The 27,759-nt window shown below is 34.5% G+C and overlaps 1 protein-coding gene across 1 annotated transcript; it reads right to left on the reverse strand.

Annotated features, from left to right (window-relative positions):
- Positions 1-27,759, reverse strand: LOC128126750 (uncharacterized). The gene is made up of 4 exons (XM_052764849.1): positions 26,628-27,759; positions 26,057-26,540; positions 442-640; positions 1-201 (listed from the first exon to the last, which is right to left on the reverse strand). The coding sequence occupies exons 1-4, from the start codon at positions 27,757-27,759 to the stop codon at positions 1-3; spliced, it is 2,016 nt and encodes a 671-aa protein (XP_052620809.1).

Raw genomic sequence — 27,759 nt, forward strand, 5'->3', positions numbered from 1 at the left:
TCAGATTTTTGCAACTGGGAATTTGCCTGCAACTATCTCATAACTAGCCTTTCTCTTTACCATACAATCAAATAGTTGGACGTTGGCCGATCCCTTTCCATTGAGAAGAGAAATGTTTTCTGGATCACCATTGCCACCTTTGTCAATGTCCATGGAAACTTCAGAGTTTGATCCTTCAAACACTTTTGCTTCACTTTTGCTCTTAAGTATTTATGCTTCAGCAACAATCAACATATGTGGCAGATCAATTAGGGCCACGTCGATATCGCTCATATAAAAGTTCTCGATGAACTATTCATATGACTTAGGAAGTGAAAGGAGATGCCAATCAATGGCTTGCTCCCTATATAAAACGACACCCGATCTTTCCAATTTGTCAATGTACGATTTCATATTCAGAACACGTGTACACACATAATTTCCATATTTATGTTTGCATGCCAATAGGGCTTGAGTAGTTTCGTATATTTTAACTCGTGACATAGGGAGAGTCATTGAATGAGGAGGACGAAGAGTTGGAGAAGCATGATATCCATTTCCGTCATTGTTCAAAGAAGGGAATATACTTTCGCCTTGATCAGAATGTGGAAGATCATCTTCAAGAAGGTAGAGGAAGACCATTATTGTCTTGACTTGACATCTATAATAGGAGAAAAGAGAATTCAAGTTAGTTGATTTTAATCCTTAATTGTTAACCCACAAATTTAAATTAAGGCTAGGATCCATATTTGTCGATACGAACGTTAAAGAGGGATGCGTAATCAAATTCGAATCTATTTAAGGTAGGTAACGATTTTACCAATTTTAATCTTATGAAACTCCTAGATCTCTTGAGATTCATTGAATCTAAACAGTGACATGTATAATCTTTATTATGCTCTCACTTTTGTGACTGGGATGCCGATTATCACAAACGAGATGTGAAAAATCATGCAAATTATCTTGGTACTCTCGATGCCATTTATCATCTCGTTTTAATGTGGTGGTTAGCCACACAAGCTCAATTAATCAACGATAATTTTCGATACACCCATTACCACCCTTTATTAGTCCCTCATTAGTGTGTCGGTTAACCACACACGCTCCGCTAACGACTTATAAAGTGTAATGTGCAATTTCATTGATTAGTATACAAATTCAAAATTTTCCTAAAGTAACTAAGAGTGAGAATGTTAATAAAAAATTTTAGTTACTTTATAATTCATTATACTTATTAATGAGAATTAATTTGTCCTATCAAACATGTTCGGCTAACGACCATCCACTAATCAAGGAAGCGGTGGGTGAAAGTGTAGACCCATTCAACTATCATTTTATTGACAATTTTCTTATACCCCCTTATAGATTAGTTTCGTAAATGAGACATACTAGTGGTTCGACATACTTTTCTTATATATATATATATATATATATATATATATATATATATATATATATATATATATATATATATATATTAAACTTTTAATTATATACATAGTATAAGGTGTATTTTAAAACATTTTAAAATCACAAGGGTTTAATCTTTTAATAAATTAAACTTTTAATTAAATTAAATTTAAACATTTTATGGATTTATTAATTATCTTCTAATTAATTACTTAATTAAATTAATAATAAGATCCATAAGGATGTATTTTAAACTTTTCAAAATACTAGGGTTTATAATAAATTTTAAAATTAAGGTAATTTAAATTTAAGATACACCAAATATTATTTGAAAATTGTTATTAAGTTCCATTAATATTCAAATTAATTTTTTAAGCACTTAAAAAATCAATCATATTGATCACATAATAATAAATCAAGTCAAATACTAATCTCCTAACATCTAGGCTTTTAATTTATCATACAAGAAACACCAAAATGGGTTTTGATGAACCATATAAGAGTTTGTATCCATATTATGGACTTAGATGGATAAAAACGGGTATTGGATCCCATTAAGACATGAGAAGGAGTAAAGTGGCCAACTTTATGTATTAAGACTTTATTCAATAGTAGATCTGAGGTTTGGGCGTTGTGGGCTTAACGGATTAAGATATTTGATTGAGAAATGGGGAATGGCTAGTACGTTGGGTGTACTCCATTGTATGCTGCACGTACTGGGCTAATCATGTGTATACCCGACGTAAGTCTAAGTACGCTGGGTGTACTCATCAGCTGTTGACTTTCGTTGGCTTTTGTGGTTGGGCCATATTTGGATTATTATGGTTTTTGGCTTTGTTGGGCAGCTAGCCTTTCGGAATGTGGGCCATTGTGAGGTTTTGGGCCCATTTTGTACTTTGGGTGACCTTTAGAAATTGGGCCACTATTGGGCTTTTAGTGCCATCGAGTTTAGGCCTCGGTTATTGGGCTAAGTAGGGAAGGGTAAAATGGTCTTTTACCCTGGGTGTGGACAAATAAACTAGATTCCCGGATATGGTTTATGGCCCAATTATTAATTACGATTTTATTTGATTGGTTAGCACGGAGATTCTCTAGTTCAACAGCCCGAGCATATGTTTGACTGATAACAGACTGAGGTGAGTTTGCTCACTATACTGTAGGACACTAGGGATTATATGTACTTGTTGTGTTTGTGACTCCTGTTGTATCTATTATATGCATGTGTGCCTGTTTGCTATATGTATGTGGGGTGAAATAGACCCGGTACAGCCTTGTGCTGACATATGAGTTGAATAAAATCGGGGGTGAAATCGACCCGACACAACCTTAAGATGGCATATGAGTTGAAATAGACGCGGGGTGAAATAGATCCGGGAAATAGACCCAACACAACCTTGAGCTGGCATATATGTATGATATGCAGTATTTTGGGGAACTCACTAAGCTTCGTGCTTACGGTTTATGTTTAAAATGTTTTTCAAGAACTTCCGGTTCGATAGGGAAGGGCCCGACTTGATTGCAACACATCCATCCATGTTTTCGCACTATATGATTTTTGAAAATTATACCCTGATAACTATTTTACTATGTTATACTTTTGAATGATTAAAATGATTAGATGGTGTTTATAGTTGAACGAAAAATGAAACTTTTCCTTATAGTTTTTGGGATGTTGCAACCACCCTCTTAAGAGATCCATAACGTTCTAGTATTCAACTATTGAATAATTAACATTTAATCCTTGTGCTTTGAATTAGTTCCAAACTAATTCCAAACTATTTTCTAATTAATTTATCATCTCATGAATAATTAATAAACTATTTATATATTTCCTTCATAACATTCTAATACTATTTGGATAATTGAACGCAACCCAAAAAGGACCCTACTATTAATGTAAGTCTTACCAACTAGTTATGACATTGGATATTATTCCAACAGTCCTCCACTTGGATAAGTCATCTACTACTATTGGTTACAACACTTACACTTAATCAACAAAGCATGCTTTCTTAGCAACCGTCGAACTCTGAATCATATTCTTAGAGACAACCCATAGATAAATGATGAGTTATTCATTTGTTCTACAAGATATCGTTTGAACTTGAGACATTGATATGGATCAATCTCATGGTTAAAGATTATGTTTCCCGATTTCCAATTTAAGATTACCTTATTAGACTACAAGATTGACCACATCAACCTAGTCCAGGTTAGGCCCAACACTATAATGTCAGCATCAAATCACTGAGGGGACCATGATGAAGCTTTTCCTATTAAGACAAAAGAAACACATAAACTTTGACTATATAATCATAATCGACCCTCATGTCATACATGGACATACATTTTATAACATCCATTTACGATTGTGTTTATGTACTACCAATGCACAACATAAATATAAATTATAAATCATGCATCTCCGATTGAAGAATGGAAGATATTATCATCTTAGAATTACTCGTGATTAAATCTATGAAGTAATCTCTCTAAGACCGGGTTTTCCAATACTTAAAATCTCTGTTTAAGTACTCATGAGTGTTAGTTACATCTCCATTCTATGTCTAATATCCATTTGTCATTTATTGATACTCCATGAGAGTTTTTAATCACTACTTACTCATAAGAGTATGTCCGACTATGGAGTTTTGAGTAACTTAATACTTGGGAAGCGGATTCTAAACATACAAAAGTAGAACACAATGATAAGCTACTGAAATGACTGAGCTCCATCATATATTAAGATATCCACTTAATAATCGCCAAATCAAATAAAGAGTTATACTGCTTAGGTTCCTAAATCTAAAACAAACTAAACTAAATGTGCTCAAGCCAATTCATTTGCAAATCTCATGCCTCTTGACATTTTCAAGCAACTATTAAATATGTCGGCACTTACTAAGTATGTGTTACGTGATCTTTAGTGGATTGGGATCCCTACTCGATGGTAAATTCACCCTAACAGTCACAAAGAAACTTCAAACGGACCATCAATGATTGAATTTCAACGCTATTGTCACTAATGAATCTCTTTTAATCACATAATTTTCTTTGCAGTCTAACTAGCTACAATGTACTCTAAGTTCATTGTTAAATCCATTATTGTGTATTACTTGGTACTCATCCAAGCTAATACTTCACCATTCAATAAAATTATGAATTCCGAATGTGAACGAAATCGTCTTTATTAGTGTAGAACTTAGTATCAGTGTAACTTTTACAGTGACCTCTTCCATACCAACAAGAGTATCTCCATCGTCCTCCTATGACACTTAGGAATGTTTTTTATTTTGATTCATTGATTCTTACAAAATTGACCTAACCCAACTTGTCATACTTAAGGCATATGAGTCATCAAGTTTGGTGCATGTCATAACATATATGATCGATCACATAGCAAAAGCATCTGAGACTCGACTTATTTCCTCTAACGTAATAGTAGAACTAGGATATTAGCATTTCTCAATGTCATGCTATGCTTTTATGAGCATAGACTCTTTTGAAGTTTTACATCTTGAGTTTCCTCGACATTTTTATGTACTTTGGATTAATCAAATGAATTGGTCGGATCTATTTTAATAGACCTTTACCTTTAGTACGTGTATTGATTCTCCTATATGATCCAAGGTGAAACAATTTCCAAGCTAAGCCAAGCTTTTACACTTGCTAAGTTAGAACATCATTTTCTATGAATTGTATATTATCCATATATACGTCTCAAGGGTGACAAGAGTGCTTCCACTAGCATTGACACATATGATTCATCTTCGTTTGTTAAAATTCAAACTACTTGAATTCTCTCTTTGAAACAAGGATTCCAGTTACTTCCACTAGCTTCGACATATCTTATTATCTATCTTTGTTTATTCGAATTCAATAATCCTTGAATTTTGTCATTAAAATAAAGATTCTATTTGCGACATGTTTGTTTTAGTTTATAAATGAACTTCATAAGCTTACATATTTTTCACAACGTATCTTGGTTTGACTATGTATTTATTCACATCCATATTTGTTATCTTCTTGAAGATGCACTAACGCTTAGATTTTAATTTTGATCATGATGATTTTTTATAATACTAACAATTGTTTGTAAAGTTTTGAATTTTCAAATAAATGTCGATTAAGATTTACATTTATACAATTAAAACTTTTTTTTGGCTATTTTAAAAATAATATTTGACAAATTTTCAAATTTTATTTGATATTATAATTTAGGTTTTGGATTTAATATAATATTTGAATTACTAAATGAAATATATCATATCGGTAATTCAAAATTTAAAATTAATATAATAATATTTTACATTTAATTACCTACTCAAATTAATAATTTTAATATATATGGTGGAAAGTCGAAAAGTTAGAGAGTTTTAAGTAAACGTGTTGAAAGGAAAAAAAAAGTTTTGTTCATAATATTATAGAAGATTTGTTTCACAAACAAAAACATTAACATCATACAACATGACACACAATTAATGATAACAGTACATCAATGCTTTGTCTAAAATACAAATGATTAAGAAAATTATGAAAAATAAAGTTTGATGTAAAATTGATTGTCGGAAAACAATTGTAAAGTTTAATTAAAAGTTAATTCATCGGACACCATCGCAAACCGCATACCACCATTCTTGGCTTGGTTGTTAGAGTAAAATTCCTTCTATCTATGGTCTTTAATTTTCTTTTGGTTGGATTTTAAGTTTTCATTTGAATTTCACTTATATAAGAATAAAATTCTTGATTTGGGTTTTAGTAAATCGTTGATATGTTATGTGGGGTTTTCTGGAATATTTATTATTTGATGTGTATTTTGTAGAAAAATGGTGGCCATGAAGGTAGTGGTGACAGTGTACAACAATGACAATAAACGAGAAAATAACTAAAATTAATACAATTAGTTAATACACGCATATATAAAAAACCAACAATCTATAAATCTAACTAAAACAGTTTATAAACAGTCGATATGTAGAAATATATGTTAGTTTTAACATGAAATGCCGTTTGTCAATCATGTGTGTCAAAGTGACAAATTATAAGTCATCAACATATTTATTAGGTCAATACAAAATGAATGATTACTTGTTGAAGATGACACATCTTGGTATATACGGTGGAAATATAGGTTTATTAGTATGAAGATGACACATCTTGTTAAATACATTAATATTTAGGGATAATGACTTGATAGGGAAATATACTTTTTGAAATGTACATATTTAGTCATTATTCTTTTTTTTCTTATAAAATAAACCCTTATATTTTATTAATATGTACACATTAGGTCATTTTCACCGAATTCTACAGGTTTTGCTGACGTGGAAGGGTTTATTTTACAAAAAAAAGAATAAGGACTAAATGTGTATATTTCAAAAAGTATCTTACCCTATCAAGTCATTTTCCATTTCTTTTATTTTGTTGAAATGAAATAGCCAGGTGTCATCTACATATCCACAATGAGATTTTTCAAACTTTTATTCATCATGAAAAAGAGGGAGACCCCGATCTCCGGCGACTCATTTGTGTGTTCCTACACATCACTGGTAGCAAGGAGGAATGATGACAAAAACAAAGGGGAGGCAGGAGGAAGTAGAGACGGTAGTTGGGGGTGAGGAGCTGCTCTAGTAGCCCCCTCGTCGATTATTTCTTCTTTTTTTGGCAACATATCTCAAAGATGGAGGCAAAGAGAGACAGATTGGAGAAACACAACAGGTAAAGGGTGTTTGGCTGTTGTTGTTCGACCGAAAGGAAGAGAGACGAGAAAGAGAAGGGTCTCCGCCCTTTTCTTGTTGCTAAAGGATCACCCACCTCCGGTGACTAAGCTAATTAATTGTTATTTAGTGCCACTTGTGCTTCCACATCAGCAAAACCTCTAGAATCAGGTGAAAAGGACCTAATGTGTACATATTAATAAAGTATAAGGGTTTATTTTACAAAAAAAAAAGAATAAGGACTAAATGTGTACAATTCAAAAAGTATCTTACCCTATCAAGACATTTTCCCTAAAAGAAAATTCGTACATGACCGGTATACCGGGTATAGCCGGTCACAAGGATTGCATTGTTACAAAAAATAAAGTATAAAGGTTTATTTTACAAAAAAAAAAAGAATAAGGACTAAATATGTACATTTCAAAAAGTATATTACCCTATCAAGTCATTATCTCTAATATTTATCATCTAATTGTGTCCAAATTATTTGATACCCCAAGTTTATCGGGTTATATACTAAGCTCAGGCCTTGTAGCTTTCAAATTATATAACATTGTACACAATTCCACTTTGAGATAAGCCCATTATTTAATTTGGCTTTTGCACAGTGATGGACTGATGGTTTGTACAAGGCCCACGAAACGTGCTTAATAATTTTCAAGATATTTTGAGTTGAAAGTTGAAATCTTGATTGAATAACGATGACCATTGACCAGTTCGGTATCAATGAAACAAGGTTAAACTATTTGAACGTTTTCATTAATTAGATAGATTTTTATGACGGACACCATTATCTTCTGACTTTCACCAATATATCTATAAAACAAGGTTCTACTTCACAAGAAATCAAAATAAAGCAATAAAACCGACTCGATGATTTAATATGGTTTGGTTGATGTGATATACATCAATTGTCAAAAACATGAAAACTCTTCTATTATCAAAGTGTTTCAAAAATGATTACAATGGAATCATAACTACAAATATTTATTGCCATAAAGCTCTAACAGTTATAGGGATAACCTTTGTACAAGTAAATCTCGAATAATTAAAAAAAATTCTTACCAAACACTTATTTCGTTACGGTGTCAGGGGTTCTTCACTTCCTTTCATGTGGGTTATACATTTGACTCAACAAATTTCAAATCACATACTAACAACTATAAGTAAAGTTCATGATTTATCATCATCGACATCATTTATACTTTAGGAATTAGGAGGCATTACTCTATTACTTCTATTAATTGAAATTCTTAAACTTCAAAATCACATTTGTTAATTACTAGGTTGAAGTCTTTTCATGTTGTAGATGAAAATTGCTTTGAACAGAGAATATTGTTTATTGTTTTTAACAAAATATAGTACAAAATTTCACATTATAGTTTTACATAAATGCTAAAATGTCATATGGTTTTTGGATATATTATGAAAATACAAATTAATTTATGCATCGTTACTTCTTTTGGTTAACATAAGATTCTTTTGATATTGCAGGAAATAAATTAGTTGATTATAGTGATACATTATTTGTTCTGTGCAACCTCATTTTAAGCTGGGACTGACTAATGATTGGTTATGATACATTACTACCTATTAAAATTATAGTCATCTCAAGATACATGACAACTTGCTAATTATAGAAATATACATCATATTCCTAATTATCCGCCAATCATTCTTCTTATATATATATATATATATATATATATATATATATATATATATATATATATATATATATATATATATATATATATATATATATATATATATATATATATATATATATATATATATATATATATATATATATAGGAGGGTTCAATTGAGAAAAAAAAAGGTTGGGAATGGGGGAATCATTCTCAGTCACTCATTTATTTTTGCCGCAAAAGCCTTCGTCCTACCAGCAGAAATGGAAAAGGAATAGAAATGCGTTTTCCAACAAAACATGTTTCCTTAAACTATGTTAATCATTACCTTAATATATACAAAAACATAGTTTTTTCGTTTTTTTTTTAATTTTTAAGAAGCTATTTTTATCGAAAAATGATTTTAAATATACCAAAATTCATGATTTTTTATTCTCTACAAATAGACATCCATATTGATATAGTTTTAAGATAAAATAATTTTTTTTTATATATTTTCAGCTATCGTTATTCATAAGTGAATAAAAATGAATCAGGTTTTTACTACAGTACATTCGTTATTCAGTTATGAATAAAAACTATGATTAATTTTTTTTTTTATTTTTTTTTATTTTTTTATTTTTTTTACAATTTAAGTATCATTCATATATGAATATAGCATATAATAAACATAGTATATTCATATTTAAATATTAGACAATGCATTCACTTATGAATATTACACAGTATATTCACTTGTGAATATTAGATGATATATTCACTTATGAATATTAGATAATATTTTCATATCTGAATATTACAGAGTATTACATGGTATATCACATGTGAATATTACATAGTATATTCATTTGTGAAGATTAGATGATATATTCACTTATGAATATTACACAGTATATTCACATATGAATATTACACAATATATTCACATATGAATATTATAATGTATTTTCACAAATATATATAATTTTTATATGTTATTCACATATGAATAACATACAGACTTTCCTGTCAAATGATCCAACCAAACACACCATACATTTCTATCCAAACAAGATTAAACAATAGCAAACAAACATCCATGAAATCATTGTCATCTATTTTCTTTCCTGTCAAATGAAACAAACCAAACTCCCTTCGTTATCATTGATTTCCAGTCAAACCCCTTTCTCCATCTGTTCATGATGAACACACCAAACCTGATCAAATCCTTTTCCCCCATCTACTCACCCGTTGAACATCGATCACCCAAACACCCACCTAACTGATTTACAATCAAAATAAAAGAAACGAGAAGAGGACCGTACCAATTGAAGCAGCAATTGCCCCATCGAGATCCTTCAGCATTTCCCGTCGATTACCACAGCCAAAAGCCACTATCTTCTAGACTATTTCCATCGATTGGAACCTCGGTTTCCCTTTATGCCTTGGCTCGTTGACCCACTAACACCGATGCCATCTTTCCTCGCCTCCCTCTCTCTTCATTTCTCGCCGGCAGGAAGCAAATGAGAGGCAACGGACGTCCGACCCAATCTCCTAGCAAAACCAAACCCTCGCTTCTGGCTTCTTTCCGATCGCAATCTCCTAGCAAAACCAAACACCTCCTCCTTTGGTCTAGTCAAAACCACGGAGACCATCTCGGTTTGCGACTCGGGCGACGAACCTCCGTGCTTCTCCCCATTAATTAGACGAAGACGAGCACCGAAGAATCTTCACCTTGGTCTCCTTTGCTGCCGACAACGGGAGGTGAACGAAGGGTTGCTGCAAAGCCCGCTGTGTTCGTTTATCGATTCGCTTCTCGTTTTCCTCTCGCCATCATCTGCTTCGTATCCCCTTTACAGCTTTACCCGATAAAAAAAATGGATTGATGATGGTTTAATTGAAGAAATATGGATGATTGTTGAAAGTTGGAGAAGAAATTTGGATGATGAACGATGAATGAGTTTGAACTACAGATACGTATTTGATATTAAAGGTTGTTCTCATATTAACAAGTTTGCCACCGTGTCTTTTTATGCTTGAATAAAATGAGTGGCTGAGAATGATTCCCCCATTCTCAACCTTTTTTATTTTCTCAATTGAACCCACCTATATATATATATATATATATATATATATATATATATATATATATATATAGTTAGGTTCATGTGAGACAAATGGACTAAATCTTGACAACTCATCAAAAATAATTAATGGCTAGGAATAAAACATAAAAACACTATAAAAATGTTGATGTAGACGGTGACAATCTTGAGAATATGTCAAAGTTTGTGATTAACCACGGACCTGAATGGATAGTCCTGTCATTTTGCACTCAAATCACGTGGGGACTGATTCTTTTCTTCCCAGTCGTGATTTGCTTATTCTTTCTCCCCTAAACTTTTCTTGATCTGGATTTTTCTCAAGCGTTATTCCATAGAATATGAAATCGATCCAAATCTTCTCAATCTTCTTCCACAAACCCTAGAAATCTTTCTCATATTATGTATTTACAAGAATAGTACTTGTAATGTTTTAAGTTTGTGTCATGTAATGTCAATAACATATTTCTCATATTATATGAGTTTATATTTAAAGTTTATATGTATAACATTCTATTGAAATTAGACTTTTTTATACTCTTATAGACTAATGTTCTAGGATATTCTGAAATATATATATATATATATATATATATATATATAATATTATAAAAAGGAGATGTATGTTATTATAATAGAATAATGTTATATGTTATTTCTTATCATAAATTATAGGCTAACTGCAAACATGTATAAAATTAGAATATTCTAAAAAAAATATGTTGCATTTACATATAGAATATTTTTACACAATAATGTTATAATTTGATTAGTAACATGTATAGAACTATAATATTACAATTAAAATATTCTAAATTTTCGAAGCTGTTTTAAGTTGATTATTGTGAATATTATGTTATGGTAGTATTATATGTTTTATGTTATAATACACATATGTATGATATTCTAGTATTATAATATTATATGTTGTTTGTTCTTATAAGTGTATAACTAGAATATTCTAATAGAATAATGTTTTATGTTTTCATTTGAATAAGTTGATATATTAAATGAAAATAATGTGTATATTTAGAATATTCTAGTAGAGTCCTGTTATATGTTATCTATTTTCAAAACTTATATTTAGAATTTTCTAACAAAATAATGTTATAGGATATTATAAGTTACATGTAGAGTATTATGATAGAATAATACTTAATTAAAATTTGGATTTTTTAATACTCGTTGATATGTTATTATTCTAGTTATTCTAAATGTTCCATATTTAATATTAGTTTGTTAAGATGTAATATTTTAAAATTATATGTAATATTCTAATATTAAAGTCTATTATTATAATATTTTGTAATGCGTAATATGAAATTATACTATGTAAGCATTCTAATATTATAAATTTCTACTTGATAACTTGATATTATACACATATGATTTGACGAGCCGGTTGTTGCTTTTTCATAGTAGATGTTATTTTGTTAGAACCTACTTGCTTTAATCATTTCACTAAAGTAATGTGTAATATTGTGATAGTATTTGACATACTATAAGGTAATGTGAAATATTATGAAATTATGTGTCATGCTATTATTTAGACATTCTGGTTTTATTGGAAACAACTTGCTTCTAACATTTTTGTTACATAATATGTAATATATGATTTTAGATAGTTTGTTTTTTTGTTAAAAACGACTTGGTTTAAATATCTTTTGTGAAGTATTGTGATAGTACTTGATTAACAATTAAGTAATGTGAAATATTCTGAAATTATTTTTCATATTCTTAAAGCATCTGTCATATTTTTAAATTACGTTCATATTCTGATTTTAGAATATGTAATATTCTAAAATTAAAAGTTAATGTTACAAGATTATTGTTAGTTTAATGATTAATGTGTTGTTTATCAAGGTATAGTTTTGATATTATAGTTGAGTTCTAAATATCTTACATTAATTTTGTTTATTTAAATGAATCGAATAAAATAACAAGATCAAAAGCCAACAGAGTGGATGAAACTAAAACAAAGAATCCCAACGATTAGAAAAACACCGATAATTTGAAAACCATAAAACTCAATCACTAGGTTGTTTTGTTAAATAAAAGGATGAATATGAATCTCAGAAGGGTCCTACAAAGTTATAGTCAGATAACACTGGACCAAAAACAATAAAAAATATATTACATGTTTGTGACATATAAAATCTATTACATATTCATTAATCGCGACACTTGTAGTTGAAAACTTATAGCTTGAAATATTCAAGTTCCTTTCAAGTTGAGCTTCATCAGCTACAACTATCTGTAACCATAAATGAAATAATTGTTAGAATCGAGTATGGATACAATTAAAGATTTGAAAATGAAGTCTATAAGTGATCATACATCAGAATAATGTATTATGTAATGTAAGTGATCATATAAGACACAATGTAAACATTGACAAAAAAATACTCTGAATCTAATAATCTTTCTTGGTACATCCCTGTACTGCATATTAATAAGAATAATCGACATTCCTAACAGAGACATCCAACCTTTTGTGCTTGATGGAAAAAAGAATTAAAAAAACTATAATAATGATCACATTCTTAAAACATATTATGTATACCATACACCTGAATTTACATATGGTAAATTTAAGAGCATCTAGTCTTTTCTTTAGCACAATCATTTTCTACAACTTAACAAGAGCATATTCAAACAAAACTATGCTAAAAAGACATCTCCAACATTTTTATTTTCGACAAAAAAACATGTTTTAACAAAACTATGGTAAATATAATAAGAGTAGTAGTTAACATTACATTGTTTTACACCAATTGTGACTCATATTTTAAGATGTATACACCTATTCTTAAAGATGACTTTAGTCGTGGGAAAGAGGAATGATACATCAGACTCTTTGTTCATTCAGGATTTTCATCAAACACATAGAATGCATGTATAGTTTAAGAGAAATTGCTTGAGAACAGTAACTGCTGTGTATATACATTAGTAGTTTTACAGAAAAATCACTAAATGATCTCAATTTATGATCAATTGTTGATGAAGTTTATGAAAAATATCATAGATTGTAACTGCTGAAATTGATGTCAAATGAAAAAAAAAACATCAAACCTTGAAACTCTGTAGAAAACGATATCAAATTGTTGATGAAGACAAGGATTTCTAAACATAAAGTGAAGTAACGATGAATTGTTTAAATCTTTGTCAAATCCATGTTGATTCGTGAAACATAGAGTTGCATAAGAAGATATGAAGTTATCATCGATTCTGAAATCTTCATCTGCGATTGCTGAAATCCTCATGTAAAAGAGCTGAATTTATGATCAATTTGCTAAAATCTTCATGTAAAAGAGTTAAATTAATTGTAATTTGATCTAGATAGTTTTGAAAGGTTTCAAAACTTGCCCTCAAGTTTTGGATTTTTAAAGTTTTAATTAAAATTTTAATTATTAAATTCTAAGACCCTACTATTTTGAAAAGTTCAAATTACACCCTTATGGTTTTATTAAATTAATTAAGTGTATAATTGAAAGAGAGTTAATAAATCCATAATGATATGGTTTGTATTTAATTAAATTAAAAGTATAATTTTGTTAAATTAGACCACATAGTATTTTAAAAGTGTAAAATACACCCTTATACTATATAGAATTAAAAGTTTAATATTATATATGTATAAGTAAAATGTCAGTCTTACTGTTAGTAGGTCTCATTCACGAAACTGGTCTATAAGGGGTGTTTAAGGAAATTGCCTATAAAATGACGATTGAATGAGTATCCACTCTTACCAACCGCACTCTTGACTAGTGGAGGGTCGTTAGCCGATTGGGTAGGATAGGACGCAACCTTCCATTATAAATATAATGAAGTACGAAGTAATTAAACACTTTTATAAATTCCCAAATCTTAGTTACTTTAGGAAAAATGTGGAGTTGGTGCTATTCCATGAAATTACACTTTGTACCCTTACTAAGACGTTAGTGGAGCATGTGTGGTTAACCAACACACTAAGTGGGCTCTAAGCAAAGGTGGTAAAGGGTGACTCGATATTTGTCATAGATCGATGGAGCATATGTGGTTAACCGGCACGTCGATTAGGTGACTGTAACATTGGGGGCACCATGTATATTTACATGGTTATCCACAACTTGTTTGTGAACCTCGACATCCTAGTCACAAACGAAGGGCACACTCGAAATTTAAACATTCCATTGAAATGTTCAATGAATTTTAAAAGATCTAGGAGTTTCAATTCATTTAAAACTTAATTTTCAAATTTCATTTTTCATGGTGGAAATTGGTAAATCGTCATTTACCTACCTTCAAATGTTCTGCAATTTGGATTTTGGCACCCCTCTTCCAAATTGTAGAATATTGTGTTGGGTCCTAGCCTTGATATTTCATTTGGGTGTTATATCAAGAATTCCAATCAATTAACTTGAATTTCTCCCGTTTTGTAGATGTCAAGGTCTGACAACGATGATCTTCCTGAATCCGTTGGAAAAAGTTTTCCTCTTGAAGATGATTTTTCACGATTGGATTGTGGAAATGGAAATCACTCTTCACTTCCTCCACCTCCTCCAATAATTCTCCCTGGCCCACGTGTTCGAAGACTTGAAAAGTTCAAGGCCACTCAAGCCCTATTGGCGAAAAGAAACGAAGATGGGAAGTTGGTATGCGCTCATGTCTTGGATATGAAGTTGCATATTGATAGATTGGGAATGTTGGGCGTCGATGTCTTGGAGAAGTTGAGTGTTGACTTGGTTCTTCACTCACTTCCCGATTCATATGGTAAGTTCGTTAGAGAGAGCTATATGATGGAACACGATGTGACGCTCATTGATTTGACTTATTTGCTTATTGTTGTTGAATCAGAAATGATTTGGCACACTGGTAGAGCAAATTTGTCTGGCAAATCAATATCCCAACCTTCTATGGGCAATGGAAACATTGGAAGTCCAGAAAAGTTATCTCTACGCAAGAGAAATGCTGAGTCTAAGATAGTACCGTGTACCATTCCAAAATAATCCATATGTTTCTACGGCCAAAAGAGGGAGTATTGGTTACAAAGCTGCCCTAATTATCTGAGAGATCTAAGAGATGGGATAGTGAAGATGTATGACTATACTTCAGGTAAAATCCACTATCTAACTCTATTAAGTTCCTATTTGGAGATTCTAAATACATGATGTGATAAGATTACATTTGGTGTTTTGTAGGATTGAAGAAAAGAACGGAAGATTAAAGGAAAAAGTGTGTTGAGTCTGATCGCGAAGATATGGATTTCGATAGCATGATTCGATGATCGGATTTTTGAACTGCTGCTAAGAGTTATGATAGATTGCTTAGGAATATGTAATACCATAGTTTTCATTTGAATTGCATTGTAAGGACAAGTTTTTCCGCACCTTTTATAAATAAAATAAATTCTAGTTTTTTTGTCTTATTTCTATTTCCTTGCAATGGCATGTATGAAAATTGATGTTTATATCTATTTTAGCAATGTTGAAAGGGATGTGATTCTTAGTTATGTTATTTGTGGTCATGTCGAGAATTTACCAAATAAGGAAAGATTCTTGTCGCCCGAGTTTCAATTGGACAGAAACTTGGAATCATAAAACTTGTATTGTATGATGAATGAGAACCTTCATATTTGGAAAATTAAGGCTTCTTCCTTGACAAAGAGTCAAGTGAAGGACTACGAGAACTGGTACACAATGTTGTGCGCTAGTCTAGTCCACCACAAAGAACAATATGATTATTCGTCATGATTTACTAAAAGTCTAGTAAATATGGTTATGCTTACAAGATTAAGTGTAATTCTGAATCATTAAAAAGTTTCAATGAATGGCAGAACGAATAAGAAGAATCAAATAGGCAGAAAGATAAAAAGTTTCTCCAGTCTGAAAAGGTGGGAGAGTACTTTAGTATCATGTTTTTTGATCGTCTTGTTGATTATGAAACCATATCACAATTGATCCTCTAAAGTCACCTTAGTGCACTAGTATGGCTAAGAAGAGGAATCAGAAATTTTTGAAATGGTTAAATTAAAAAAGGATGAGTCATACTTCGTTCCAAAATCAAGTCTTAGAGTCATACTCCAAGATTGTGACTTGAGTGGCACATCTTAAGAAGTTTTAACACACTCATCAAATGTAGAGTAGAAAATGTTTTTCTTACTCTTGCACGTTTAAAATTGGTAAGTTGTGATGTCTTGGATATAACAAAGACTAACTAAGACCAATTGTGTGTAGTGTTTGTCTTGATAAGAATCTGCACTAACTCCTGAATATTTGTTTGTCAGGAAATGTTTCTTGACAAGAGAATCTTATATGTCAAGAGGTCAATGGGAGTCTAAATGATCTTGAAAAGTTTCAAGAACTAATCAAGAGTAAACCTATTATTAAACACTAGCACACGACTTGAGGTTTGTAACCTATCGTGTTGACATATTCTTGTTTCTGTGCCATTCCAGTTTGGTCAACTATGCATATGAGTTTTATGAGTTCTCAATAGACTGCATAAAGACAAACACCTTGTTCAATGAAAGTACATTGACTAGTATAGGTGAGCTGCTAAATAATTTGGAAACATTGGTGGGATCCTTGATGACAAGAAATTAAGAATGAACAAGTTCTGTCCATAAGAGTTTGGATTTGTCGCAAATATTATCTTATGATTATGGTTATGACAAATTCACATGGATAGAAACACATACACCATAAAATCTAGGTGTCATAAGGTTTCTATCCTTCATGAAAATGATTGTGAGAAAACCCTTTCACTAGGAATATTTTAAGGAGTTAGTTGTTGTGTAAATTGCATTCTCAAATTCAATTATGATTACAGCATCCCTATTCATAGTTCGAAATGTGAGATTTGGCAATTAATTTAAACATTTAAGACTTATTGCTATAAGTGTTGAAATTGTTTAGACACACATATAAGCTGTCTAAGGAAAGGTGTATGAGTTTGAGAAGCTTAGATAAAGGCTTATCAAAGCATATCGTATTAGAAATATGAACTTTGGAAGTCAATAAGTATTTCTTTCTAAAAGTCCAAATGTTTTCTACATACGTGTCAAAGCTAGTGGGAGCATAAATGTTATGATGGTATGGAGATAATTATCATGTTAGTGGGAGCATGATTATTATTTTAAGTATTGCAAGTTAACAATATTAATTATAGAAAACAAAGTTTCAATTTGCAAAGGTTGAATAGTTGTTTTGCTATAATTAAGGGAGAGAATATTATACTTCGTTTCGGAATCTAAAAGCTTGGATCGAGAAATTTTAATCAAAGGACATATATGGATGTTATGTTGAAAAGATTCAACTTAAAAGGATTCTATATATTGCAATATTGTAGCAAGGAACTAGTAAAGTATCACGTTTTTCATTATGAATCATGTCCCATACGCGTCGGGTATAGGATCGATTGCATATGCTGTAATATTCGACCGTTCTAAAATTTTTCAAATGCCTAGGGCATTAAGAGGGAAAAGGGACTAGAACCGGTTTGACTAAAATAATTGAACAGTTGTCAACGACAATCTAAGGTTCGCTTAGGATTGGTCGCTAGTGAGCAGTTGGAAGTATAGTAACGAATGGACCACACTGACATTATTATGATTAGATATGATTCTATTAATAATGAGTTGTCATATGGCAAATATGGAAATGTTTCCATATTGGGAGTTAGACGTTAAGAATTTATGTCTAGATTAAGAACTTTTATGCAAGAAAGTTATTCAGAGGAATGTAATTTGAAAGAGAGACTTCACATCTATGGAATTGTCTTGTAAAAATCTCCAGTAGAGCACTTTGTAATATCATTGGCAAAGTCTTGGTTGCTTTGGTGCTGTGACATTACGAAAGGACCGTTGCATAAAATGTTAGAATCTAAACATATTCTTATAGTGACAAGAATTTTATGTTATCACACTAACGGTAAGGGTTAGGGATTGTGAAATGAGCATCATTGGAAATATTTTCAATTGATCTATTTCACAAAGTATGGACCATAGGTAAACAGAGTGTACATGCTTGGTGCATGGGACAACTGCTGTTATAATTCAAGTAATAAGTTGATTATCCGAAACATTATACAATGAATAATGTGTAATAAATATGGTGACTAAATAAAAAGGAGTTTTATTTATACTCAAAAGTTTGGGGCCATATTGGATTCGATTATTATTGTGTTTCACTTTGCATGTTTTGACTTCATGAATAATAAGATTATTCGAACGTTCCATAGTCGCTCATACTTTGGGAGTAGGTATGAAAGAAGATTGTCATGAATTGGTTTGTAGATTGTCTAAAGTGTATTAGACATAGCAAAGGTTTGCTGCAACGTTCATGAGTGCTTATGAATATGATTTGAGCATTGGATTAAACCCACGCTCTCTTGGATCAGTTCATGAATTTTATCACGAGTGATTGGTGAGACGATAATATCTTATATTCTTGAAACCGAGACATGTGAGTTGTATTCTGCAAGTTGGTTGCACATTGATAATATTTAAATGCACCAGTAACTTGGTGTTATAAAACATATTGTTTTGTGTGATTTGATGAGTAGGTACAAGCGAGAATTGAGTCAAAGTTTATCCATTCCTTTTATCCAAAGTGGGATAAATTCCATATATGTGGGCCCCTCGATGATTTAGTGATGACACCCTAAGTGCTTGGCCAAGTTGGGACTAAGTTGATGTGTTCAATTATAGTATGTTGTCAGTCGTCATAAATCGGAAATCGAGAAACAACACATAGACTGAGAGAATGATTATAATCCATGTCTCATGTCTATACGATATCTAGAATGGAGGAATATATGATCCCTTATCTAAAGGAAACGTTTATGATATGATCAGAGTTCGACAACGGCTTTTGAAAGCTACAATTGCTGATCAGGTTCCGAAGTCATACACAATATGGTTATTAGACTTATCCAAGTGGGAGACTATTGGATTAGGTGTCTAAGCCCATAACTATTTTGGTATGTACTTGACCCGATTGTGAGCATTGTCCTTTTGGGTTGCCTTCACCATAGCAACTGATAGGATGAACTAAGGAGAAAGAGGATTAATTATGATTTATTAATATATTATATGAATAATATATTAAAAGAGAAATCATATTGTGTAATTAATATTAGTCAAGAATTAATAAAAATTAATTTTGTGGCTAAAAGAGATTAACTAAATAAAGGGGATTGATTGTGTAATTATAAGATATTTGCATAAATGGGCTAATTGACTCCATAGAAGTTGGACTGGACAAAATCTATGGGGAAACCTATAAGAATTCGTCCAAGTCCTCTAAGGAGGGTTTATGTGATGGTGATGAGGATTTATGTGATGAGGATGAAGAAGATTGTGATGGAGGTAATTAATTTAGGGAAAGCAATAGAAGATTTTTCAAATAAAAATAAAGATGGAGGTAATTAATTTATAATTATTTGTAACATCCGGATTTCCAGGTATATTATTTTTATTTAATTATTTTGGAGTTTGCGGAGGAACTCGACGAGTTGGAGCCAAGACTCGCCGAGTAGGGTCGCGGATGTTCATCCGGGTTCACGTCCGGACTCGGCGAGTCCATTTATGGACTCAGCGAGTCCACGCTGTTTAATGAAACCCTAATCCCCCGGGTATGGAGCCTATTTAAGGGCACTTATAGCCTCCCATTGCGGCTACCAGTCCCTTGAGAGAACCCTAAGTGAGCCAAATCGTTGTGAGGAAGAAGAAGTCACTTTTGATCTTTGTACCTTTGGTTTAGCAAGAAGAAGGTGACCAAGAGCAGGTGGAGATGCGATTCTAGCAGTTCCAGAGTTCAGAGACTTCATTTTGAGGTATTAGTTCGAACCTCCTTCAGTTTTGGTGTTGATCATTAGAGTTAGGGTTTTCTAACCCCTTTGGAGAGTGATTATGTGGAGCAAATGGTCCCTCTTCGAGTTTGTGCCTTGGATCTGGACTCAAAGAGGTCCAAAGACCTTAACCCTTGGAGCTTTATGGATCAGTTTGGGGTCATTGGACTTAGGTTTCCATTTTTGGGACTAAATCTCCTTTTGATGTCTTGTTGTTGTTATACAAGCATCAAGTTTCGGACTTTACGTGACATTCATGCTTGGGAAGGACAGATCTAGGGTTTAGGGAAACAGACCTGACTGAGGAGGCCAGTAGAGTGTGACACCCAATTTTTTTTTTTTTTTTTTTTTTTTTGCAACAATTTTAAACTTTTAAAAACCCATCTTAAATTAAATTAAAACAACTGAAATAGTCATAACATAATCCATCAACTTAATAACCATATAAAATAAGTGCGGATGTAATAATAATAATAAGGTCCCAACAAAATAACTAGTAGCGATGTCCCGATGCTCCATGTCAAGCCTTAGCCTCTTTAATCTTAACACCTGAAAAATTATAAGGGAAAAACGTAAGCACGAAGCTTAGTGAATTCAAACACAGACATTGTACTAACATTCATATTTACTAGCCCTAATCCATTTTCCAATTATAATGATAAAGACAAAGAACGAATCAATGTCTATATTACGAGAAGGACTTGTAGGTTTGAACCGCACCGGGAAGATCCCGTATCATTTGGCCCTAATCACCGCACCTCACGAAGAGTATTACGTTGGTGATCTTACCTACCCACCGCACCGGTAAATCCGTATCCTTTGGTGGTGTCCCCATATCAATAATTAGTTACATACAGTGCACATGTACGAATTAAAACAATACTTATATAGTATAAATTCAAATAATCACACACGAGCTAACTAGCAAACACAATCATCAATACAAAGGTGTGAGAGAACTCACCTTGAGTGAGTATTAAGGATGGCTAACAATCAAATAATGCTACCAAGCTTGAGCAAACTTCAAAACCTCGCCTAAGAAGGACTAAAGGTTAGAAACGAGAAGTAATGAAGCTATGAGTTGAGAAAAGAGTAATCACAGCAAGGTCTCTAAAACAGACCTGCTGTTCAAAACTTATTTACTCCAAAATCTAAAACAAAAACATGGTTTTAACTAAATTTTATAGGAAACTATGATTTCTCAGGATTCCATAACTATAAAGAACTCATTCTAACTCCAAAAGATGAATTAAATATGAATTTTACAAAATGGTGTATCACTTCTGTCTCCAACAATACAGTCAAGTGATGTTGGCCAATTCTACCCAACTTGTGAGTAGAATTCGTCCAAAAGAAAATTAAGAGAAGTAAAGGACATACAAGTGAAAGTCTCAGAGTTGGAATTGAATGAAAAGCATCTCTCAAACTCCAGATATAAAATTCACATTGTGGACAATCACAGCACTAGCAAAAGCTGGTGACTGCCCACTGACCTGGAGTGTGGATCCATTCTAACCAATTTATAATTGGAAATAACACCCCATATTCTCCAGATCTTAAATTCATAATATAAGGAACATATAGAAACTTGGAATCACTCTGGATCCTTTTCCAAGCCTTAGAAATGATGAAAACAAAATGACATATCAGAACAGACCCGGATCTGACCTAACAGCAAAGATGCCATTCTTTCACATAGATAAAGCCCTTATCAGTGAGGTTGGCCTTCTTAAGAAAGTTAGCCAACTCAATTTGTGAACTTTTGGAACTAGTTTGGGGTCCGTTTGAATTCTAGAGCTCCAGATATGATTTTTACAAAATGACTACAGATCTGATGGAAAACAGAATCGTAGCCACCCGTGATTCCTTTTGGCTTATCCATCCTTCTCCTTTTGAAACACATTTTAAGATGTGTTCATCATCCCAATTCAGTCCCCATGATAATGGTGGTACTAAAAAGGGTTAGTGATCATTAGGATTTCATTTAGCCTCAAGGATGTAATAATAATCAACATGAAAATAAACATAAGCACATAAAATCATCATTCTCCCTTTTAGGGTTTCCATGATCTTGTGCCACATGTAATCCCCTAGATCCATCATCCACCATATATGGGGTGAAGATAGGATCTTGAGATGATGTATAACATACAATTACAAATAAAATAAGAAGGAGAAGAGGTGAAGATGAAATCATAAAACTAGAACAAGGTTATGAATCAAGTTGTAAGAAAGGATAAGGAGGTTCATACCAATACGAATCAAGGCTGGAAATGAACAAGAATTAAGCTCCAAACAGCCCCTTGGCTGCTCTTGATCCCAAAGAGAGAGAGAGGGACGATTTTTGAGAGAGAGGGAGGGTTTAGAGTGTTTTCCTTGTGTGTGTTCCAAATGATTCAATTTACACATTAAGTACTATTAACTAGATGGACATTGCAAATAGGCCCATAGTCCATGGACTTCAAAAAGGAGTTTACAAGATGATCAAAAGAGTCCAATAACATAAGAAATTAGACATTGGTTAAATAAATTAACCCAAGGTTACAAGGATAATTAAATTAAAATAACCAAACGTACCGAGAAAACCCGGGGCGTTACAACTCTCCCCCACTAAGAACGGACTTCGTCCTCGAAGTCAACACCTAGAAACAGATCCGGATAATGAGTCCGCATCTCGCATTCCGGTTCCCAAGTCCATTCCGAACCCTTCCTATGTTGCCATTGCACCTTAACCAGGTTTATAGTCTTGTTGCGGAGAGCTTTCGTCTTTCGTTCTAAAATAGCGATTGGTTTCTCAACATAATTGAGACGCTCGTCAATTTGTATGTCCTCCAGTGGTATCATAGCGGTCTCATCAACAACGCATTTTCGTAACTGAGACACATGGAACGTATTATGAATTAGACTAAGCTCGTCAGGAAGCTCTAAATGGTAAGCCACCTTCCCCACACGAGCTATGACCTTGTAGGGTCCAATGAATCGGGGTCCGAGCTTTCCCCGCTTCCGAAATCGAATCACACCTTTCCAGGGGGAGACTTTAAGCAACACATAATCTCCCACCTGGAACTCAAGATTGGAGCGTCTTTTGTCAGCATAACTTTTCTGACGACTGCTCGCTGTGACCAAATGATCCCGAATCACTTGGATTTTCTCCGTAGTCTGTAGCACGATATCAGTACTCCCAAGTACCCTCTGCCCAACCTCGCCCCAACAAACGGGCGTCCTGCACTTCCTCCCGTACAAGGCTTCATACGGAGGCATTTTAATGCTCGAGTGATAGCTGTTGTTATAAGAAAACTCAGCTAGATGTAGATGGTCATCCCAACTACCCCCAAAATCAATCGCACACGCCCTAAGCATGTCCTCCAAGGTCTGAATCGTCCGCTCACTCTGCCCGTCTGTCTGCGGATGGAAGGCGGTACTAAAATGTAATCGTGTGCCCAATTCCTCTTGAAACTTCCTCCAGAACCGAGAGGTAAATCGGGTGTCTCGATCGGAGATGATAGAAACGGGCACCCCATGTAATGAGACAATCTCCCGAACAAAGATCTCGGCTAATTTCTCCGCCGATGAGCTCTCCTTTATAGCCAGAAAGTGAGCACTCTTAGTCAAACGATCAACAATCACCCATATCGTATCTGATCCTCGGGCAGTTCTAGGAAGTTTTGTAATGAAGTCCATGGTTAGATGCTCCCATTTCCATTCAGGAATCTCCAATGGTTGCAACTTCCCATGCGGTTTCTGGTGTTCCGCCTTGACCTTTCGACAGGTCATACATTCTTCCACAAATCGAGCCACATCATTCTTCATTCCATGCCACCAGTAAGCCTCATGAAGGTCCCGATACATTTTAGTAGCACCAGGATGGATAGAAAATTTTGACTTATGAGACTCATCCATTAGGGTTTTCCGATTTCCCCCGGTATATGGAACCCAAATCCTACCGTAGCGAGTCAGCAAACCATGCCCGTCTCGTTCCATCTTAGGCAACTCTTTCCCAATCTTCTCACGCCTGATGTTTTCCTCCAGTATTGCCGTCTTTTGGGCGTCCCGGATTAGATCTAACAAAGACGACACCATCGTGATCCGGAGACACTTAGCTCGAATTGGTTCGGCAGATTGTTTACGACTAAGAGCATCAGCTACCACATTAGCTTTACCGGGGTGGTAGTGAATTTCACAATCATAATCTTTTACCACATCTAACCATCGGATCTGCCTCATATTCAAATCCCGCTGCTCGAACAAATATTTTAGACTCTTATGGTCAGTGTATATGATAAACTTCACTCCATAGAGATAGTGTCTCCAAATCTTAAGAGCGAAAACAACAGCCCCAAGCTCCAAATCATGAGTGGGGTAGTTTCGTTCGTGGGGTTTCAGCTGTCGGGAGGCATATGCTATCACCCTATCTCGTTGCATTAACACGGCACCAAGACCTTGAAGCGATGCATCACAGTAAACCACCATATCCTCAACCCCATCAGGTAAGGCCAAAATCGGAGCTTCACACAATCGTTTCCTTAACTCATCAAACGCCAGTTGCTGCTCCGGGCCCCAAACGAATTTCATTGATTTCTTGGTCAATCGGGTGAGTGGTAAGGCGATTTTAGAGAAATTTTCAATGAATCTCCGGTAATAACCGGCTAAACCCAAGAAACTGCGAATTTCAGAAGGTGTTTTCGGAATCTTCCATTGCTTAACCGTATCAACCTTGGCTTGATCGACCTTGATACCTTGTTTGTTTACCACATGCCCCAAGAACTGAACTTCTTCCAACCAAAATTCACATTTTGAAAATTTTGCATAAAGCCTTTCTCTTGCCAGAGTTTCCAGAATCTCCCGAAGGTGTTGCTGATGCTCCTCTTTGCTCTTAGAATAGACTAAGATATCATCTATGAACACTATGACCGAACGGTCAAGCATCAGGCTACACACCCGGTTCATGAGATCCATGAATGCTGCGGGTGCATTGGTGAGCCCAAAAGGCATCACTACGAATTCAAAGTGCCCATATCGAGTACGGAATGCTATTTTCTCAATGTCTTCTTCACGAACACGCATCTGATGGTAACCGGAACGTAAATCAATCTTGGAAAACCAAGATGCTCCCTGAAGCTGATCGAAAAGATCGTCAATACGTGGCAACGGGTACCTATTCTTTATCGTGCGCTTGTTTAGCTCCCTATAATCAATACACATTCGCTGGGATCCATCTTTCTTCTTCACAAAGAGAATAGGAGCACCCCAAGGCGAGCAGCTTGGCCGTATAAACCCTTTATCACTTAGATCCTGAAGTTGATCTTGGAGCTCTTTCATTTCAGGTGGTGCCAAGCGGTAAGGAGATTTCGCTACCGGAGTCGCACCTGACACCAAATCAATGCGAAACTCCACTTGCTGAACAGGTGGCAAGCCAGGGAGTTCCTCCGGAAAGACGTCGCTGAAGTCGGAAACGATAGGAACGTCGTCTAGTGCTATAGCAGAAGAGCAAGAAGCCATAGCCAGGCGGGGAATGTCCCCCTGAATAATAAGTTCTCCACCTCTAGGGTTTCGAACACGAACTTGCTTCTTACGACAGTGGATTTCCGCATCAAACGCATCAAGCCAATCCATGCCTACGATAACGCAGAGCTCTCGCATCGCAATAGGGATAAGATCGATAGGGAATTCAACTCCAGAAAACTCGAGAGTGCAACCCCGATAGACATCGGTGACATAAATAGCGCGGTTGTCGGCAACTTCGACAACCATTGGGCGAGCCAATTTTCCGATACTACACCCCAGACGATTAATAAACGTGCGAGATACAAAAGAATGGGTAGCACCGCTATCAAACATAACAACAGCAGGCTCGGAATCTAGCAAATAAGTGCCTGATTTACCACATACAATCATGTAAACAATTCTAATTACCATTTATTAAATAATGGCAGGAGAGAAAAGAAAAAAAAGAAATTTACCTGCCACTGTCGCGGTAATCACCGGCTCATCCGCAGTCATCTGGTGGGCACGACCTCGTGTCACCATAGTGGGTCCCCTAGAAGACGATGCAATTGCAGGATTTGTACCCCCGCTTCCTTTACCAGCCTTCAACTTCGGACATTCGGGCTTCTTGTGTCCCGTCTCGTTGCAGTGATAGCAGACGGGAGCAGCAGAAGTAATCTGAGGAACTGCACTCGCAGGGGGAGCCCTACAATTCTTCCAATGATGCCCTGGCTTTTTACAGTTGTAGCATATCAACGGATTTTTCTCGCCCTGACTTGAAGACGGCCTGTACTCATACCTTGACTTACCACCCTGCTTTTGCTTTTTCTGGGCATCTCCGGATGTCTTGGAGGAGGTGTCATTGGCCTTCCTCTTGGTCTGGGTCTGCAACTCGATTTCCCTCCTCCTCGCTGCATCCATGATCGCGGATAAAGTCGGGAACTCCTGCATGCTAACGAATTCCCGAATCTCGGTACGTAGAATGGTAGTGTATTGGCTGACCAACCAGGCCTCATTCCCAGCAAATGAGGGACAAAAAGATAGCATCTCCAAGAACTTGGCGTTCAAGTCGCTAACAGACTCGGTAGTTTGCTGTAAGGCCATGAACTCTTGCTGCATCCGTTGCTGCTCCACCTTGGGCACATATTGTGCCTCGAACCTCTCCACAAATTGGGCCCAAGACATGGCCCTCACTTCTTCCTCGTTTAATAGAGCGGTGATGGTGTTCCACCATGTCTTTCCCCTTTTTCGCAGCTGATTCATGGCGATTACAACTTTGTACTGATCCGGACACCCAACAGTCATGAAGGCGCCCTCAACATCTGACACCCAATGCTTAGCAGCAACTGGGTCGGATTCACCATTCCAAAGAGGAGGGCTACACTTGTTGAACTTCTCAAAGTAGTATGCCGAATCCCGAACGGGCGGAGCCGATAACGCTCCCCCGGGAATAGCTGCGAGGCGCTCATCCAGAAGAGCTTTGACCTGGTTGATTATGTCATTGGTCACGCCCGGGATTAATTCATTGAAAGCGTTATTGAATTCCTCAGCGACAATATTCCTAACTTGCTCCATTTGGAGCCGATTAAGGCGAGCAGGCGGAGCCAT

This window comes from Lactuca sativa, chromosome 6 (assembly GCF_002870075.4).
Source record: "Lactuca sativa cultivar Salinas chromosome 6, Lsat_Salinas_v11, whole genome shotgun sequence".
NCBI lineage: Eukaryota > Viridiplantae > Streptophyta > Magnoliopsida > Asterales > Asteraceae > Lactuca > Lactuca sativa.

Excerpts from the sequence above, each read along its gene's own strand:
- LOC128126750 (XM_052764849.1), bottom strand. The coding sequence starts at position 27,759 with ATGGCTCCGCCTGCTCGCCTTAATCGGCTCCAAATGGAGCAAGTTAGG. Across the intron at positions 641-26,056 it reads CCACCTGTTCAGCAAGTGGA|ATGTCAAGTCAAGACAATAA; the intron begins GTTTCGCATTGA and ends CTCCTATTATAG. Across the intron at positions 202-441 it reads AAACTACTCAAGCCCTATTG|AGCAAAAGTGAAGCAAAAGT; the intron begins GCATGCAAACAT and ends TAAATACTTAAG.